Source organism: Pipra filicauda, unplaced genomic scaffold (genome assembly GCF_003945595.2).
Source record: "Pipra filicauda isolate LSUMZ 115617 unplaced genomic scaffold, ASM394559v2 scaffold47_size6085603_pilon, whole genome shotgun sequence".
Lineage (NCBI taxonomy): Eukaryota > Metazoa > Chordata > Aves > Passeriformes > Pipridae > Pipra > Pipra filicauda.
The window spans coordinates 3,475,355-3,490,000 of record NW_024104620.1 but is presented as its reverse complement, the minus strand read 5'-3'; the positions used below and the strand labels follow the sequence as shown (position 1 = coordinate 3,490,000).

At 40.0% G+C, this 14,646-nt stretch overlaps 1 protein-coding gene across 3 annotated transcripts in view; it reads left to right on the top strand.

The window, feature by feature from the left end:
* The window catches only part of GTDC1 (glycosyltransferase like domain containing 1), a 180,178-nt gene extending 167,955 nt beyond the window's left edge, over positions 1 to 12,223 (top strand). For all 3 annotated transcript variants that reach the window (XM_027731207.2, XM_027731209.2, XM_039386325.1), the window contains 3 exons: positions 3,209 to 3,279; positions 3,993 to 4,084; positions 11,055 to 12,223. In XM_027731207.2, coding sequence (XP_027587008.2) covers positions 3,209 to 3,279; positions 3,993 to 4,084; positions 11,055 to 11,138 — 247 coding nt within the window. In that variant the 3' untranslated portion in view covers positions 11,139 to 12,223. The remainder of the gene's footprint in view (positions 1 to 3,208; positions 3,280 to 3,992; positions 4,085 to 11,054) is intronic.
* The last annotated feature ends 2,423 nt before the right edge of the window (positions 12,224 to 14,646 follow it).

Here is a 14,646-nt window from a genome sequence, read left to right as displayed (position 1 = left end):
TGCAATCCTTAATGTGCACAGCTGGCAGCTGAATGCAGGTTTGATACTAACAGTTTAGACATCTTTAGATGTAGCAGATGGAAAATTTTACACAAATAAAGTAGGAGAAAGTGTGCAATTAGGTTTTTATCTGCAGTTACATGATGCATCCTGTGCTTTCGTTTAGAACATCACCTTGGTGGGTGGTCATCATCTTCCCTTGCACCAAAGCTGTACCTTCTTGACACCACACTTGATGTTGGATGCCTGCCCAAGCACCAAACTTCTGTTATTGTTGAGAGTGAAGGAAATCAGAAATGCAGCAATCAGCAAAAGACAAAGGCAGACCAGCAGTGTGATTCCAGCAGCCCAGTACATTATGGTTACATTCCATGCGAGTTAAGTCACGATGGTAAAAGCCTTGGCAGGATTTTTTTTTCAATAGTTTATTCATGATGTTCATTATTATGAGCTGTAAAGACTATGAGAATTTCATTTTTTAAATGTCTTATGGAATGTATCACTTTCTTAGATCTTGTAGACATGCTGTGGAAACCATAACATAAAATATGAGTTACTTACAATAACTAATTTTAATCCCATCTGCTAAGTATGACAACATTAGCATTTCCACTTAATTAAAAACACCCTTAAAGCAGCAATGTTTTAATCACTCCATTTTATTTACTCTCCTCCGGTGTCACTTATAATTGTAACTTTTTATTTTTTAATAATGAGGGATTTTTTTTTTTCTCTGTGCATCACACAAAAAAGTGCTGTCGATAATTAGCAGTCTTCTGTTATTACTAGACTCAGGTGTCACAACTGTGTCTCATCCTCATTACAGTAAAAAATTTCACCTATCAGATTCATTATTGCTAGATAATGCGACTGAGAGCCTTAGCAGGCCCTCCAGAAAAGTAATTCAGCCAAGCAAAATTATCAGCTAATTATATTTAGAATCAAAAGCCCAACAACTATTTGCAGATAAATTGTATGAATTGAAGTGAATAGACCTGAATATTAAGATTCATAGATTTAGCAGATGATTTGTTAATTGGAATAAAAAGGCCATTTACTAGCCATTTTAACAATAGATCAATCGGAACTCTATTTATTATTTAACTAGTAGTGCTTAAGGATTGAAATGAAGAATAATTGTATTATTGTTATGATATGATACTTTTCCGGGAGAGCACAGAAATGCGTGGAAATTAAAAGATTCTCTGTCCATCCCCAGACCAAAGCCTGAGCCCGTGTGTGCTCTGCCCAGTTTGGTCTGGTCTATAGGTCTTGGCATCTGGAAGGTGTACAGTTTGTAGTAACACTTACTACGTGTAATAAGTACTGGTCAGAAAATCCACATGAACTTTGCTGCAGAAAGGTAGGAAATGAGTATGCAAATAAGATCATTTGCAAATGAAAGAATTCCAAATTTTTAACTTTCATCCAGCAAAGTACAGAGGCATTAAATTCTGATTTTACTAATTCATGATCCTGGTAGAGGTTTCTCATAAGGGGGAATTTCATACTCAAATGATGACTCAGATCCCATCTTGGCCTGCAGTTTTGTTTTAGGGAGCTGTTCCTTTTTTTTTTTTTCATGCAGACGATATGATTAAAAAGCAAATATTTTAACATAACTTAGTGATCTGAGCTATTACTGAAATGTCCACAGTTTCACTCTTTTTTTTTTCCTCCTAGATTAAAGAAAACTTTAAAAATCTATTTGCTTTGACATATGACACAATATTTAAGAACTGAAATCATCAATTAAATCACACATCAGAAACATTTCCCTTTGGTAAAAAATATAGTGCTAGACGATGTACACTTTGAAATTGTTGTTAATGTTTAAAATGCAATCTGAAGTGCATATGTTATTTAAAAAAAAAAAAAGACATAAATTAAAAATTTTAAAAGTTTATGAAAAAAAACCCCAGCAATCATTTCTTAGCAAAAGCATTTGCAGAGAAATGTGTGTCTTTGGGGTTTGTGGATATGCATAGTTTTCTAGCATGAAAGCTGAGTATGTTATTCTTTATTTTCTTTTTTTCCTGTTTAAAATTGAGTAGATCTAAAGGAAATACAGTTCTTTCAGGGCACCTGTAATAAAGCACCAAAGCCAATATGCACATGAAGGTAGCAAAACCTTTTTGGATTGTCACTGAAAATAGAAAAGGTGAACGTTGACAAGATTTCAGATTTTTTATTCTGGGTGGGTGAGGGAAACTGAAGTTAAAAATAAAGTCCTCGTATGGTCAACATGTTGGAGGAAATTCAAAGCCTCTCATAAAATAAACATATTTTAAGAAGTGTTTTGAATTTCAGTGTGTAATTTCTGGCCAACAGAAATTACAGTTGTATCTTTGGAGCGGCGTTATGTCAGATCAATGGTCATTATGCGAAAAAAATAAACTGAAACCTGGCTGCCTTAACCCGTTCATTTATTAAAAAGTGAACACCAAGAGGGACAACTTTGCTTTAGATTCGCTACTGGAAAACTTTGCGCCATGGTGGGTGCAATTCTAAAATATTTGGGTTTGATGTTACAGGAGATATGTAAATTGTTCCTTGAAAAAAAAAAAAGAAAGCGCGAGTACAAAGCTCTGCGCGCGCTTTGGCAAAGGGATTTCATCGGTGGTTATTAAAAAATACAACAGTTTATGCCCTGAAAAAATAAAGGAAATTATCCAAAGCATGTGAATAAGCTCAAATATCCCAGCCTGGAGCACGCTGCGAGTTGTTCCTGGGCTATATTTAGCTGTAACCTTTGGAGTCTGGAAGTCTAAGGGAGAGTCTTTGCTGTGCCAGGTGAGGGTGATGTGTGTGTCTGTGTGGGCACCCTGGTGTAGCCAACGTGCCCTTGTTTTCCGGCAGCATTATTAAGCAAAGCCGTCCATACTTCACCATGTTGTTACATGTGTCTGTCTGCTGATTATAAAATGTGTTAAACAGTATTTAAAAAACAAAAAAATGCAGAGCTGCGCTTTGATTTATTCAGCGAACAAAACATATGCTCGCTGTTCTGTTCTATGTAATTCATATGATCAATAAAATTTTCTTTAAAAAGAGCAACTTTGGCATTTAGAGGGATTGTGCTGCTGAAGGAAAAAAAAAAAAATGTTTCCCTCTTGCTGCATGTAGGCAACCTCAAGGCTCTTGCACCGAAATAAGTTTTTGGCTGACTAACGTCTATTTTTGTGTATTTATGGTTTCTAATCCTCAGGATCGAAGCTGTGCATTGTGGCTGCTACCCGCTGTGTCCCAAAGCCTTGGTGTACCCAGAGATATTCCCAGGTAGCTGCTCTGTTCAATGTTACTTTTGCTGAAGCGTAATAACGTGATTCCTGCTAAAATCCAAAGTTTCGGGATAAACTTGAGCGAAAGCAATTGTTTATTTGGCAAGCCAACATGTTAGTGTTAAGGAAAATTTTATGTGTTTTAATACATTAGACGAAGTTTATATTTGCCATCTGTTCTTTTAAGATAACACAAAAGCAAGTTTTGAAATAGCATTCTTCATTGTTAGCATACACAACCCGTAATGATAGATTTTTGTTAAAAGGTCAGTGATGCTGCAATGGTTTGCAGATTTATTTTTTTTTTGATACACAGAAGGGAAAAAAAAAAAAAAACGAGGCCTGAAAATCACACCAAATTATTTAAACAATTTAATACTTAATAGTATGCAACTGCAGTACAGGATACACACTAATGTAGTACCAGTTCTTTGAAAAATCTCATCACTAAATGTATCACATATGCATTGTGTTACATTAGAATAATGTATTTTAATCACCCAAAGGAGATGTCTAAACAGCACAACTACACAGTCTTATTTAGCATTAAACATCCTTGTGAGCTGAGGTAACCTTATAAAATCATGCTTAAATAATGTAAAACACGAGGCGGCACAGAGCAATATGCATTTTTAATTAGTAAAGTGACTAATATCGAGTGTGTGCTTTGAGGTTTTTGTTTCATTAAAAATGTATCTGTTTTTCCTGCAGCTGAATATCTGTATTCTACACCTGAACAGCTTTTTAAAAGGCTTCAGAATTTCTGCAAGAGACCAGATATTGTAAGGAAACATCTCTATAAGGTAGTTGTTTGGAATAGTTTTAGATGATATAATGCCATATTGAAGTACAAAGGAAAAAAAAAAAAAACCTTAAAAAAACAACATTTAATTAACATACTAATGTTTAAAGGAAACATGCTAGGGAGGGATATTAGTCGTTACACTAACAAGGATTAATTAAACTAGATGCCAGTTGTATTAACCTAGGTCTTATGAAATACGTGCACTTAATGCATGCTACATGCTTTTTTTAATTTATTGTTTTCTAAAATGACTGTCCTTTACATTTGGACCCAAGAGGCTTATAAAAATGAACCTAGATTAATGCAACTCATTAGTTTAAAAGGAAAATAAAAGAAAGATCCTACAATTATACTAATGAGGATAAGTTTACCTTTGTATTGTAATTTAATCTTAAAAAAAATGCAGGTGACAGGTATCAGGTAAGATTTCTTTGACTTTTGGAGTGATTCGAATGATTTTCATAATTATGATTATTTTATTTCTTTGTAAGGTGTGTTGAGCATAAAAGTTTATCAGGAGTATAATTTACTGGTATTTGTCATGTGCTCTTCAGTTATTTCTGTAGAGAAAGTCCAGTTTCAGTGACAGACCCTCCGTTCAGGTTTAGCTTGAGTGTTCAGTGCTAGACTGACTTTCACGGATTTAAGTGGTGTATTTATGCTGCTGGGAGTCACACTTTTCTTTTTTTTTCAAATTTGATTGTAGATGAAGCACTAAATATATTATTCCAGTGAAGAGCTGTTATTACACAATGCTCCTTTTAGGAGAATAACTGCTATTTTCTGCACGCTGATATGTACATTCACAGCAGTTTATGACTTTTTCTGTCCTGGCTCTGCCATGGGTAGGTTGGATACACATCACCCCTGCATGACAGAGGTTTTTCAGTTGTAAAAAAAACCTGAATTTAGCTCAAAGTCCTTAAAGGGGTGCATGGAAACACTCCCTGTGTTAACCCGTGCAATGCAAACGTAGTTCCTTGAGCGTTCCCTGGCTGTTGCTGTCCAGGCACATTGTTAATGAGCAGGGCGAGTAATCTCCTCCTTAATTTGGAGTCTCATGCTACCAGCAGACCCAATCTCACCCCTCCACCTCCCTCCCTCTGGGGACCAGAAAGTGTTGGGTCCTGCTGTGTCTCGTCTGCCTCTCGACCCCTCACAGGAGCAGCGAGGGTTCAGCCCACGCCTTGACTTTTTTTGTGACCTAAAAATAGACATTTACATAATGACACATCAAAGATGATGTTGTTTCTGCAGGAAACAGTTAAACCTCAAGAAAAAAGGAGAGAACCAAAAATGCAATTTAACACCCAATTTCAAGCTCATTATCTTTCATTGTCTATTAACTTGGCAATGGTTCAGAAGGTAGCTCATAATAGTTTAAAATGCTGACTGAACACTTCCAGTGTTCAGCATTACTTCTTGAGTCAATAGTATCGTAGAGTTATACATGGGGGCTTCAAAGGGAAAACAGTCCTTAAATGTTTACCTTGACATTTCCCAATGCTTCAGGCTCAGCTAATAGTTATGTTCACGTGGATCTTCACCCTACATCTGGATCCCCAGATCCTAAACAGAGCAAAGGCGTGCAAAAAACGGGAATAACGGTGAACAAAATACTGATGTAAAATAGAACGGGTTGAAAACGTGTGTGCAAGCCCCGTAGGTAAAATGCTGATTTTCTTGAAGGATTCTCCTCTTTTTTTAAAGAATTCCTTGAGCTGATTTGCAGGCAGAAGCTGTTTTTCCTACCCCTCGTACATGGGCTTGTGCAGCCCCGTTCAGATCTTTTGAGAGTTAGAACTGAATGTCTGCAACAGGTAGCAACTGAGCTGAGTGGGGGATCGTTTTAAAATGAGTTAAAGCAGAGCCTAATCCAGCACCTGTGAGCACCACAAGAAAGATCCCTGTTGTCTTTAATAGGCTTTGGATCAGCTCGGAGAATGCTGTTAGAGTTGTCTTTTTGTACCTACACCCACGTACGCCAAGTCCTCTTTCACAGTGGAACCATCCGTAAAACCTCCTAGAAAATGCTGACTTAGAGCTGTGCTGTTAATGTCATTATAGGTGGATGGATGCTGCTTTTTTAGGAAGCTGAAAAGAGTGAAATCAGTAAGGGTAAACAGCACTTACACCTTATTATCACCTCTTTGTCAGATCACTATAATATTATCTCTGTTACAGTGGAATAGAAAAGGGACCCCAGCACAGGAGTCCATACTTACCAGCTCCTTTTCTTTCAGAAGCCTTCCTGCCACACTCTCTGCCTCAAGTTTATAAAGTATCTGTGAAATTTTGAAAGTAAAAATGCTTTAAAAACGAATAGTGTTTTTGCTGGTTGGAGATTCGGCTCCATAGGTTGGGAAGTAATCGCCATCAGAAGAACTTTGGCTTATCCTTTTACATATTGTTGGGATTTTATTACTAAGGATATCTACAGTAATTAGACAGTGGACTAATTAAACAGGCAGTTTATTCTTCCAGTTGTCCTCAGTGCTTGTGCTGACAAAATTAGGGACAGAAAGGAGATAAATGGCAGCGGGGCAGTCAGCTTAGGACGGGACACAGGGAGTATCCCTGTGAAAATGCACAGACCAAGGTATTAAACTGTAATAGCTTCACTGCACAGGGCAGATTCATGCTGGCAGACTTTTAGAAGTGTCCATAATGTAAGCACCTATGAAAACCTTTCCAAATGATGTATTGCTCACCCTGGGCATTCTCACAGCACCAAGGGCTGGCTCATCTGCATTTCAACCTTGCCTTCTACCCATCATTAGCAGAAGATTGAGATGAGAGGGAAGCAAATCTCATTTGTTATCAATTATTTGTTCTGTTCCAGTTTTATGGAACCAAACTCTAGTTCTGGGTGTTTTTAGCTGCCAAAATAAGCACTAGAGTGAAGCAAGTAACAACAGGGCATCGGTCTGAGTACACCACAGAACCTGTCAGTGCTTGCAAGCACCCTATCTAGCAGATTTAAAGTTAAAAAAATAAAATAAAACGGGTCAAAGCATTTGTTTCTGCATTATTTTCTTTAAGTTTACCTTTCAGTTCCCTCACTTGAGTTTCTTAATTTAAAACAGCATGTATAAAGAGTATACAGTGGAGAGGGACAAGAAGAGTTGCCAAAAGCCAGGCATGGAAGGAGCTGACAACTTTAAATAATCTCTCCCAGCCCTCCCAGCTGAATGAGTGCTGGTTGACATGCTGTCAGCTTCAGTTCCTACAGAAAATCCTACTCTCACTCATGCTTGTTTAACAGAGAAAAGAATTTGGCCCACTTTCTGACATTCATCTTCTCATTTCCATCACACTACAGAAGCTCACCTGCCTAGGAAAAGACACATGGCGTGATTTTTTTTCTTTCTTACACCACTGTAGAAGGAAGTCTGCTGAATTCAAAGGGATTAAACTGCTGTAAAATCAAATTAAGATCCCACTTAGACCGTAGACATCTGAATTGTTTCCAGTCTCAGGATTTGGCTGTATAGGGCAGTTCTAACAAAACTTTCTTTTTTATTTTTTTTTCCTTTTCTTTTTTCTCTGATTTGAGATAAAGCAGTATCTTGGGTATTTCAGGGAAACATGTAGAAGGGAAAACTGCTCATGGTCCAGCTTTCATACTTAGGCATCAGGACACATTCTCAGGCTAAGGATACAGGCGCTGGACACGTGAGGATGCAGGGGAGCCTCACACCAGATGTCCCATCAGCCACTCAGCCCTGTTGCAGGGAGCAGTAGCTGTTCATAGTTCTTGTACAGTCCATGCAAAGCCTCTACCTTTATCCTTACTCAATCCCCAGCAAAACTCCATGAGAAATGAATTTTTCCATAAGCAGCGTGGTCTAGTGGAAGGTGTCCCTGTGCATGGCAGGGGGTTGGAGCAAGATGATCTTTAAGGTGCCTTCTAACCCAAACCATTCCGTGATTCTATGATATATTTACAGATGTTGTTAAAAGCTTTTCCCTCAGTTGGTTCAGGTTTTCCCCACCTTTAGCTGCATTGACTCTCGTTCTGGAGCTGGTCTCCTGGAAGCAGGAGCTCCTCGTCCATCTTTTGTATATCGTTCCTTATTTTGTAAGCATTTGTCAAACATTTTCAGTATCTCAGTCTTTTAAGTCTCTCTTTGTGAATGTTATTCCATGTTTATATTCTGATCTCTCATCATTCAAGCCATTTTGATGCTTGAGAGCTGTTTCTGTGCTGGTGTGATCATTGCTTTATAGAGTATTCTAGACCGTGCCATTGGTTTATGTGATGTGTAGTACTCTGATAATTTTCAACCTGTTCCTTATGGAGCAAATCCTACTGTTTACTTTTTAATGGTGAATGTATATTGAGCAGATGTTTGCTTACAGTGTTCTCCAGATCTTTTGTCCTGGGTTGATAAAGTTAATTCAGAGCTTTATAGGGTATGCAAATAGTACAAGCATTTCCATCCATCCTGCTGGCTTTCTGTTCAGCAGCAGAATGTGTTTGCAGAGGAAAAAAAGAAGGAATTATGTTGAATTTGTGCTTTTACCTGGTTAGCATTAGGTGCAGGTCAGAAAGAGGTTAGAAACACAAGTGAGAAACTTGTGTTTTCCTCCTGAGATTCTCAGTTTCCACTGAATTTAATTTTAAATGGTTTCAGAGGTGGCTTAGATCTGCTGTGTGAGAAGGTTGTAGCAGCCTGGGAACTCTGGAGTGCAGCATGCTGTGTCCGTGCTCTCCCATCTCTGTTTCAGTGCTTAGGCATGGGATCCTAAGTAAAATGTATATAACATAAGGATTTCTTAGGTGAAAGAAAACTTTGGTTGCTTGTTTAGAACATGGAATCACAGTGTAGTTAAGGAAGGTGCCTCTGGACGTCACCTGGCCAGCCTCTTATCCAAGCAGGGCCAGCTTCGAAGCAGGATCTGACTTCAGAGCTGGGTTAAATTGCCCAGAGTTAGACTGAAGTCTTGACACTTTTCTTTCCCATATGTTTGGCTGATCTAGGTGAAATCCACCTCTAGCTTAGGAGGTTTGCTTGAGGGGGGAAGGTCTGCTGGACTGTGGGACACAGTTTAAGCGTTTTGGGTCAACCTTAGGTCTTCAAGCAGTGTGTGCGTCTGGAAGCAGCTGTGAGATCTGTTAGCTAATGTGAATCCTCACTGTGGAAGAAATGAACTGGCAGGAAGGCTGTCGAAGTTACCTGATAGCTCATTTTGGGGTCTAGCCATAGATGTAAAGACATAATATACATATAGATATATCTATGCATAGGTGACCTGTACTTGCCTTGCTCTTCACTCTCAGAACTATATATCCAGGAGACTTCAGCTCTTTGAAAATCATAGAATCATGCAAACATTTAGCTTGGGAAAGACCCTTAAGATGATTGAATCCAACCATTAAGCCAACACTGCCATGATCACCACTAACCCTTGCCCCCAAGTCTTGGTCCGTAGCTCATAGCAGTTGGCTGCACTTGTGGAGCAGGATTAAAGCATTGGTTAGGAAAGCAGTTATGGATGCAGCTTTCAGCAGAAACACCAGGACTTGGAACTTTTTATTCTGACAGTGTTAGATAGCTTCTAGGGTAGTTTTAGAAAGTAAATGAAAACTGGCAGATGAGCCACAGCCACTGCAAAACAGTAGATGGAGAAATGGGTCAGAGGAAATAGAATTGACTTCGGAAGAAAAGTTGCAAAAAGCATGGAAACTCTTTTTTTTTCAGTAAACTTTATTCAAAAGTACCTTGAGAAAGGAAGCCTGAAACTGTTTTCCTGCTGCTGTAGTTGGTTGGTGTTCTGAACCATCCTATGCAAGGTACCCACCAGTGTGTCCTGTGTAGATTCACATCCAAAATTTGAGGGTTTTTTTGTTTAAAGACATTAAGAATGAAATGACTTTTAAAAGGCCAATATAAGAAACAGTTTGATCAGGGAAATACTGTTACTCTATTGAGGAACATTATATAGCTCTGCCTCAGGCCTTACAGTTCACCCTATTTATGTAAAAGCAATGATGTCTTTTGATGGCGGTTTCCAAAGGTGCTTGGAGTTTGAAAACTGAGCTCCAAAAATAATTGCTAAAAACTGTTTTACACCTTGTTCCTTCTCTTTTACTCACTTGCAGAGGGAAGGAGCTGGATCACAGAGTAAATCTGATCTAATACAAACTGGCTCTGTAAATCACTTTGCTGCCTTGCCTGCAAAATTTCAGGTTTTGTGTTGAATAATAGGCTCTAAGTATTTTTTTAAGATGATTTTTTAGAAAGTTCATAAAATGTGTGCCAAATCATTACTGTCTGCTTGAACTCCAACTGTCCTGAACCAGCCGGTCTGAATGGATGAACACTCCTTATTCAAATCTAAAGGTTAATTCTGGGTCTAATGATGGCAGAGTAGATATTAAGTGTTTCAGTTCTGATCTTAGGACACCAGAAACAAATCAGCTGATTATTTCATGAAAGATATTGTATTGCTAGTGACATTATGCTGCCTGTTCTTTATGGGGAGATCTTGCTTTATGTGAAAACTTTGCTTCTGTTTATCTCTACATATTTGATAGCTGTTGATGGAATGATTGTTTGTTGAAAAAATGAGTGTCCAGACCTTTGCATATTTATCACTCCCCAGAAAAAGGAGGTTACTCTCAAATAAAGCTCAGACTGATGATGTCCAAGCAGGAGAACTAGGCCCTCACTCCTGCTGGCTCATGGTTCTGCCATGTCTGAGGGTGAGAGGGGCAGGTTGGTCCCCATGGGTGTTCCATCTGTGGGTGTGTCTACTGAGACCAACCAGTAAAGCAAAGGGATATTTGATGGTGCTCATGCAGGAGCAAATAACCTGGGCCTGATGACCAGCTTATCTGTATTTAAAAAAAACCCACTGAATTCACCCGTCCAGAAACCCTTCCTTCCTGTGTGAGAGACGTCCCCTTTGTGTCCCAGCTTCTAACACGGCTCCGTGTGCTTCTCTCTTGTGCTTCCTCGCAGGGCGAGACGGCCGGGTTTTCTTGGGCAGCGCTCAGCAGTAAATTCAGGTCTCTGCTCGCAGCAGAACCGAGGGAAGATTTGTGACAGATGGGGCTAAGTCACAAACTTGCAGCCTCAGGCAGAATTGTGGAAGTTTCCAGAGTGTGCCCATATTTACCTGATCAGAGAGAAAAGAAAATCTGCAGAGGAAGCCGAGCCTGGCTGCTTGTCATAGCTGACACAGAGCCATCTGCCACAAACCTGTGGCGGCTTCAGATCTCCAATCCCTGCCACCACCCCAGCTCAAATTAAATACAGATTCTTAGAGACGTTATGATGGTTACACATGTCCTCGGCATCACATGCAGGAGACTGTTCAAAAAAAATATGTGGCCTGTTGTGTAACCGCACTCATGTATCCCATATGTGGTGCCACATTGAATTTCCGGTTGAATCTGTTTTTATCCTTTGTACTGGATGACATGGTGCCTGAATTCTTTCTTTTTGCCGACACGATGGCAGCCAAGCTGCAGCTTCAAACGCTCACACTTGGCTGAGTTTCTACCTAGGTTGCCAGGTTATCATTGGAGCCTTATTGTGTCCTCAAAGGGCCACAGGGCCTGAAAGGAGGATCCAAACGCTACCGGACTAATTGGGCAGCCATCTCCGGGTTGTTGGGAGGCAAAGGGCTGCTTGAGCACTTCTCTCTCTCTCTCTCTCTCTCTTTTTTTTTTTTTTTTATTGCAAATTAATGACTCTCTGGCACAGGGGTTTTTAAGTGAAGGTATTAATAAGGGGTCTGGCAGGTAATCCCATGATTCGTGGAGTTACATTTGCATTTAATTAATCTTAAAGAAAGCTGAAAGATAAACAGCTGTAATTCAAACTAGCATGGGAAATATGCTACATGGTGCCATCTATCCGATAAAATGAAAGCCGAGACACTTGTTTTATTTCTCTCAAGGATGGAGAACAAACAGATAACAATCAAAATACTTCCAATAAAAACCAGTAGTTTAAATGTAATGGCAGTTCATCAAGAATCTTTGCATCCAGTTGCAAATACAGCCTTTTAAAGATAAATCACTTATGATTCCAGCAGTCAAGCCGCTATATTTGTTGATGTAAAATGTTTTGAAGATGTAGATTGTACAATAAATTTTTAATAAAGTGCCCACTGCAATTTTTAATTAGCATATCTCATTCATGTATAAGTGTGTACATCTATCTGTATGTTTATCACCATGCATATCCTTGTGTCAGAGTCAATGAATGCAATTGTGTCTTTATCTGATGAAGTAGGATCTGGTTTGCAAGCGATAATAAAACCTCATGGCAATTCCAAGATTTTCAACTCTGCTCTGGCAAGAAGGAAGAAGAGGACTGTGGATAAGATGTGAAGCCTGGTAAGACTTCTCTTTGTGGACAGGTATGGTCTCCCTTGGATCAGGCAGCTCCTCTCCCTGTCAGGGCAGGTTAAGGATGCAAGCTGGTCCCCTTCCAAACACGTGCCTTTGTCCCTTCTGATGCCATCAAGATGCTGAAATGTCCTTTTTCATGTGCAAGAGAGAGCATGTGGTACCTTTCCTTAAAATTACTCCATTAAGCAATCAAAAAAACCCAAGGAGGCCAGTGGTAAGTGTCGGGCATTTTCCTAGCACTACAGAGTTGTAATTTTGCAGTAATCATCTCTTGTATGTGGATTCCTCCTTCCTTCTGCTCAGCCAGAGCCCAGCTTGGCTCTCGTTGTTGCGTGTGGTTGAGTAGACATGGTCTTCTCAAGAGGGTGTGCATAGGTCTGGTAGTCATTCTTGGAAGAGCCAAGGAACAGGACTTGCCGTGCACTTCCTACCAGAGTGTGTCATTAATGTGCACCAATGTTATCACACCTTGCAGCAGCAAGAATAAATTGGAGTATTTTTGGTCTTTACTGCTGGGGAAACTGAGGCATGGTACAATTAAAGCAAATTTCCTCGAGTATCACAGTGAGTCATTCTCCAAACCAATAAAAGGGAAAGAGGAGATGCTGTAATGCTGCACTAGGGCTTGTGGTGAGCAGACTCAGTACATCAAAGATGTGTGGTTTCCAGTGTAAAACTCCTGCTGTCCTCAGGGCATGCCCTGAGCAGCTCCACAGCCAAAAGAGGTCTTGACCAACCCCTTGGTGAGCTGGTGCTCTGCCTTGCTTTATTACTGATCAGTGATACTTCAACCTTGCCCAGCTCTGTCTGGTGAGAGAGGCTTCATCTTGGTGGAAAAATTCCCCTCCAAGTTACAAACCTTTGCAAGTAATGTTTTATAATAGAAATACTGTGAGGACTCTAATTGCGGGGTAATAAATAGCAATGCTGCCTTATCTTCTGGTATTTCTTTACATTCTTAGCAAAAATGCACAGCTGCTCTTGAGCAGGGATGGAAATTCCCCATCCCTGGACATGTTCAAGGCCAGGTTGGATGGGGCTTTGAGCAACCTGGTCTAGTGGAAGGTGTCCCATGGCAGGGGGGAAACAAGATGAGCTTTAAGGTCCTTTCCAGCCCAAACTATTCTGTGATTCAATGATTCCATGTCCTTACCACTTCTCCTAGAACCTGCAGGTTGGCCTTGTGCTGGGGGCCATGCTGGCCTGTGTTGAGGTCCTCATTCAAGAGGGAGATGTGGAGCTTCCAGGTAGTCACAGGTTATTCTTCCCCTACTGTACTCCAGCAACCTGCTGCAAACTTAAATATCCTGCAGAGTTTTGCCTGGCAGTTTCAGCAGAGCAAAGGAAACTGTCACCCTGCACTGCTTCATTTAAACCCTTCACTTCAAAAGGTCAGAGAGACAAATTGGGATTTCAGTCCCATTGTTCCTACACACATGAGTAAGTGGTGAATGCAGAGACCTAATCCTATGAGTAAAGCGGCAGAATTAGACCTTGACTTACTTTCATTTTTATTGATGTTTTACCTGTGTTGACACAGCAATGCTGAGTGCTTTTATATAAGTTTCAGTGCAGAGTCAAAACCGGGTTTTCCTGACTTGTGCCAGCCTTGCCAGGCAGTACCCCGACCAGACAGCTCCTCCTGCATCAGTGACAGGCCAGGCACCTAATCCTACAATCCTTTTGTCTTAGCATTTGAGATCACAGGAAACACAGGTTTATTCCACATGAGAATTGCCTTTTCCCGGATAATGGAAGACAAAATCCTAAAACAACTAGGGAATTCTGTGGCAAACCGTTTCCAGCACTCCTACCCCACTCTGGTGCTGCAGGCACGGCGAGGAGCCGTGGCACAGACCGGCTTCCATCCCTGTTTGCAGCAACGAGACCTCTGCCTCAGCTGAAAGCTGTTCTGAATTAGGAGGTTAGATTTTTCTAATTGCGTTTTTAAAGACCGAGCCAGCAGTTCATTAGAAATCACGGAGCAAATTCTGCTTCTCTATTACACCAATATAAATCTTGAATGAATTTATATCAGGATAACTGGGAGGGTAGAATGTACCTCCCATCTTGTTCCTCAGATTATTAAAAGTTAAAGGGCCTTGAAAATTAAATTCACCTTTCCCTGTTCAAGCTGTTTACTCTGGTTTTTATTCCAGAAAGGACAGTTGAAAATAATTAACCAACCTCCT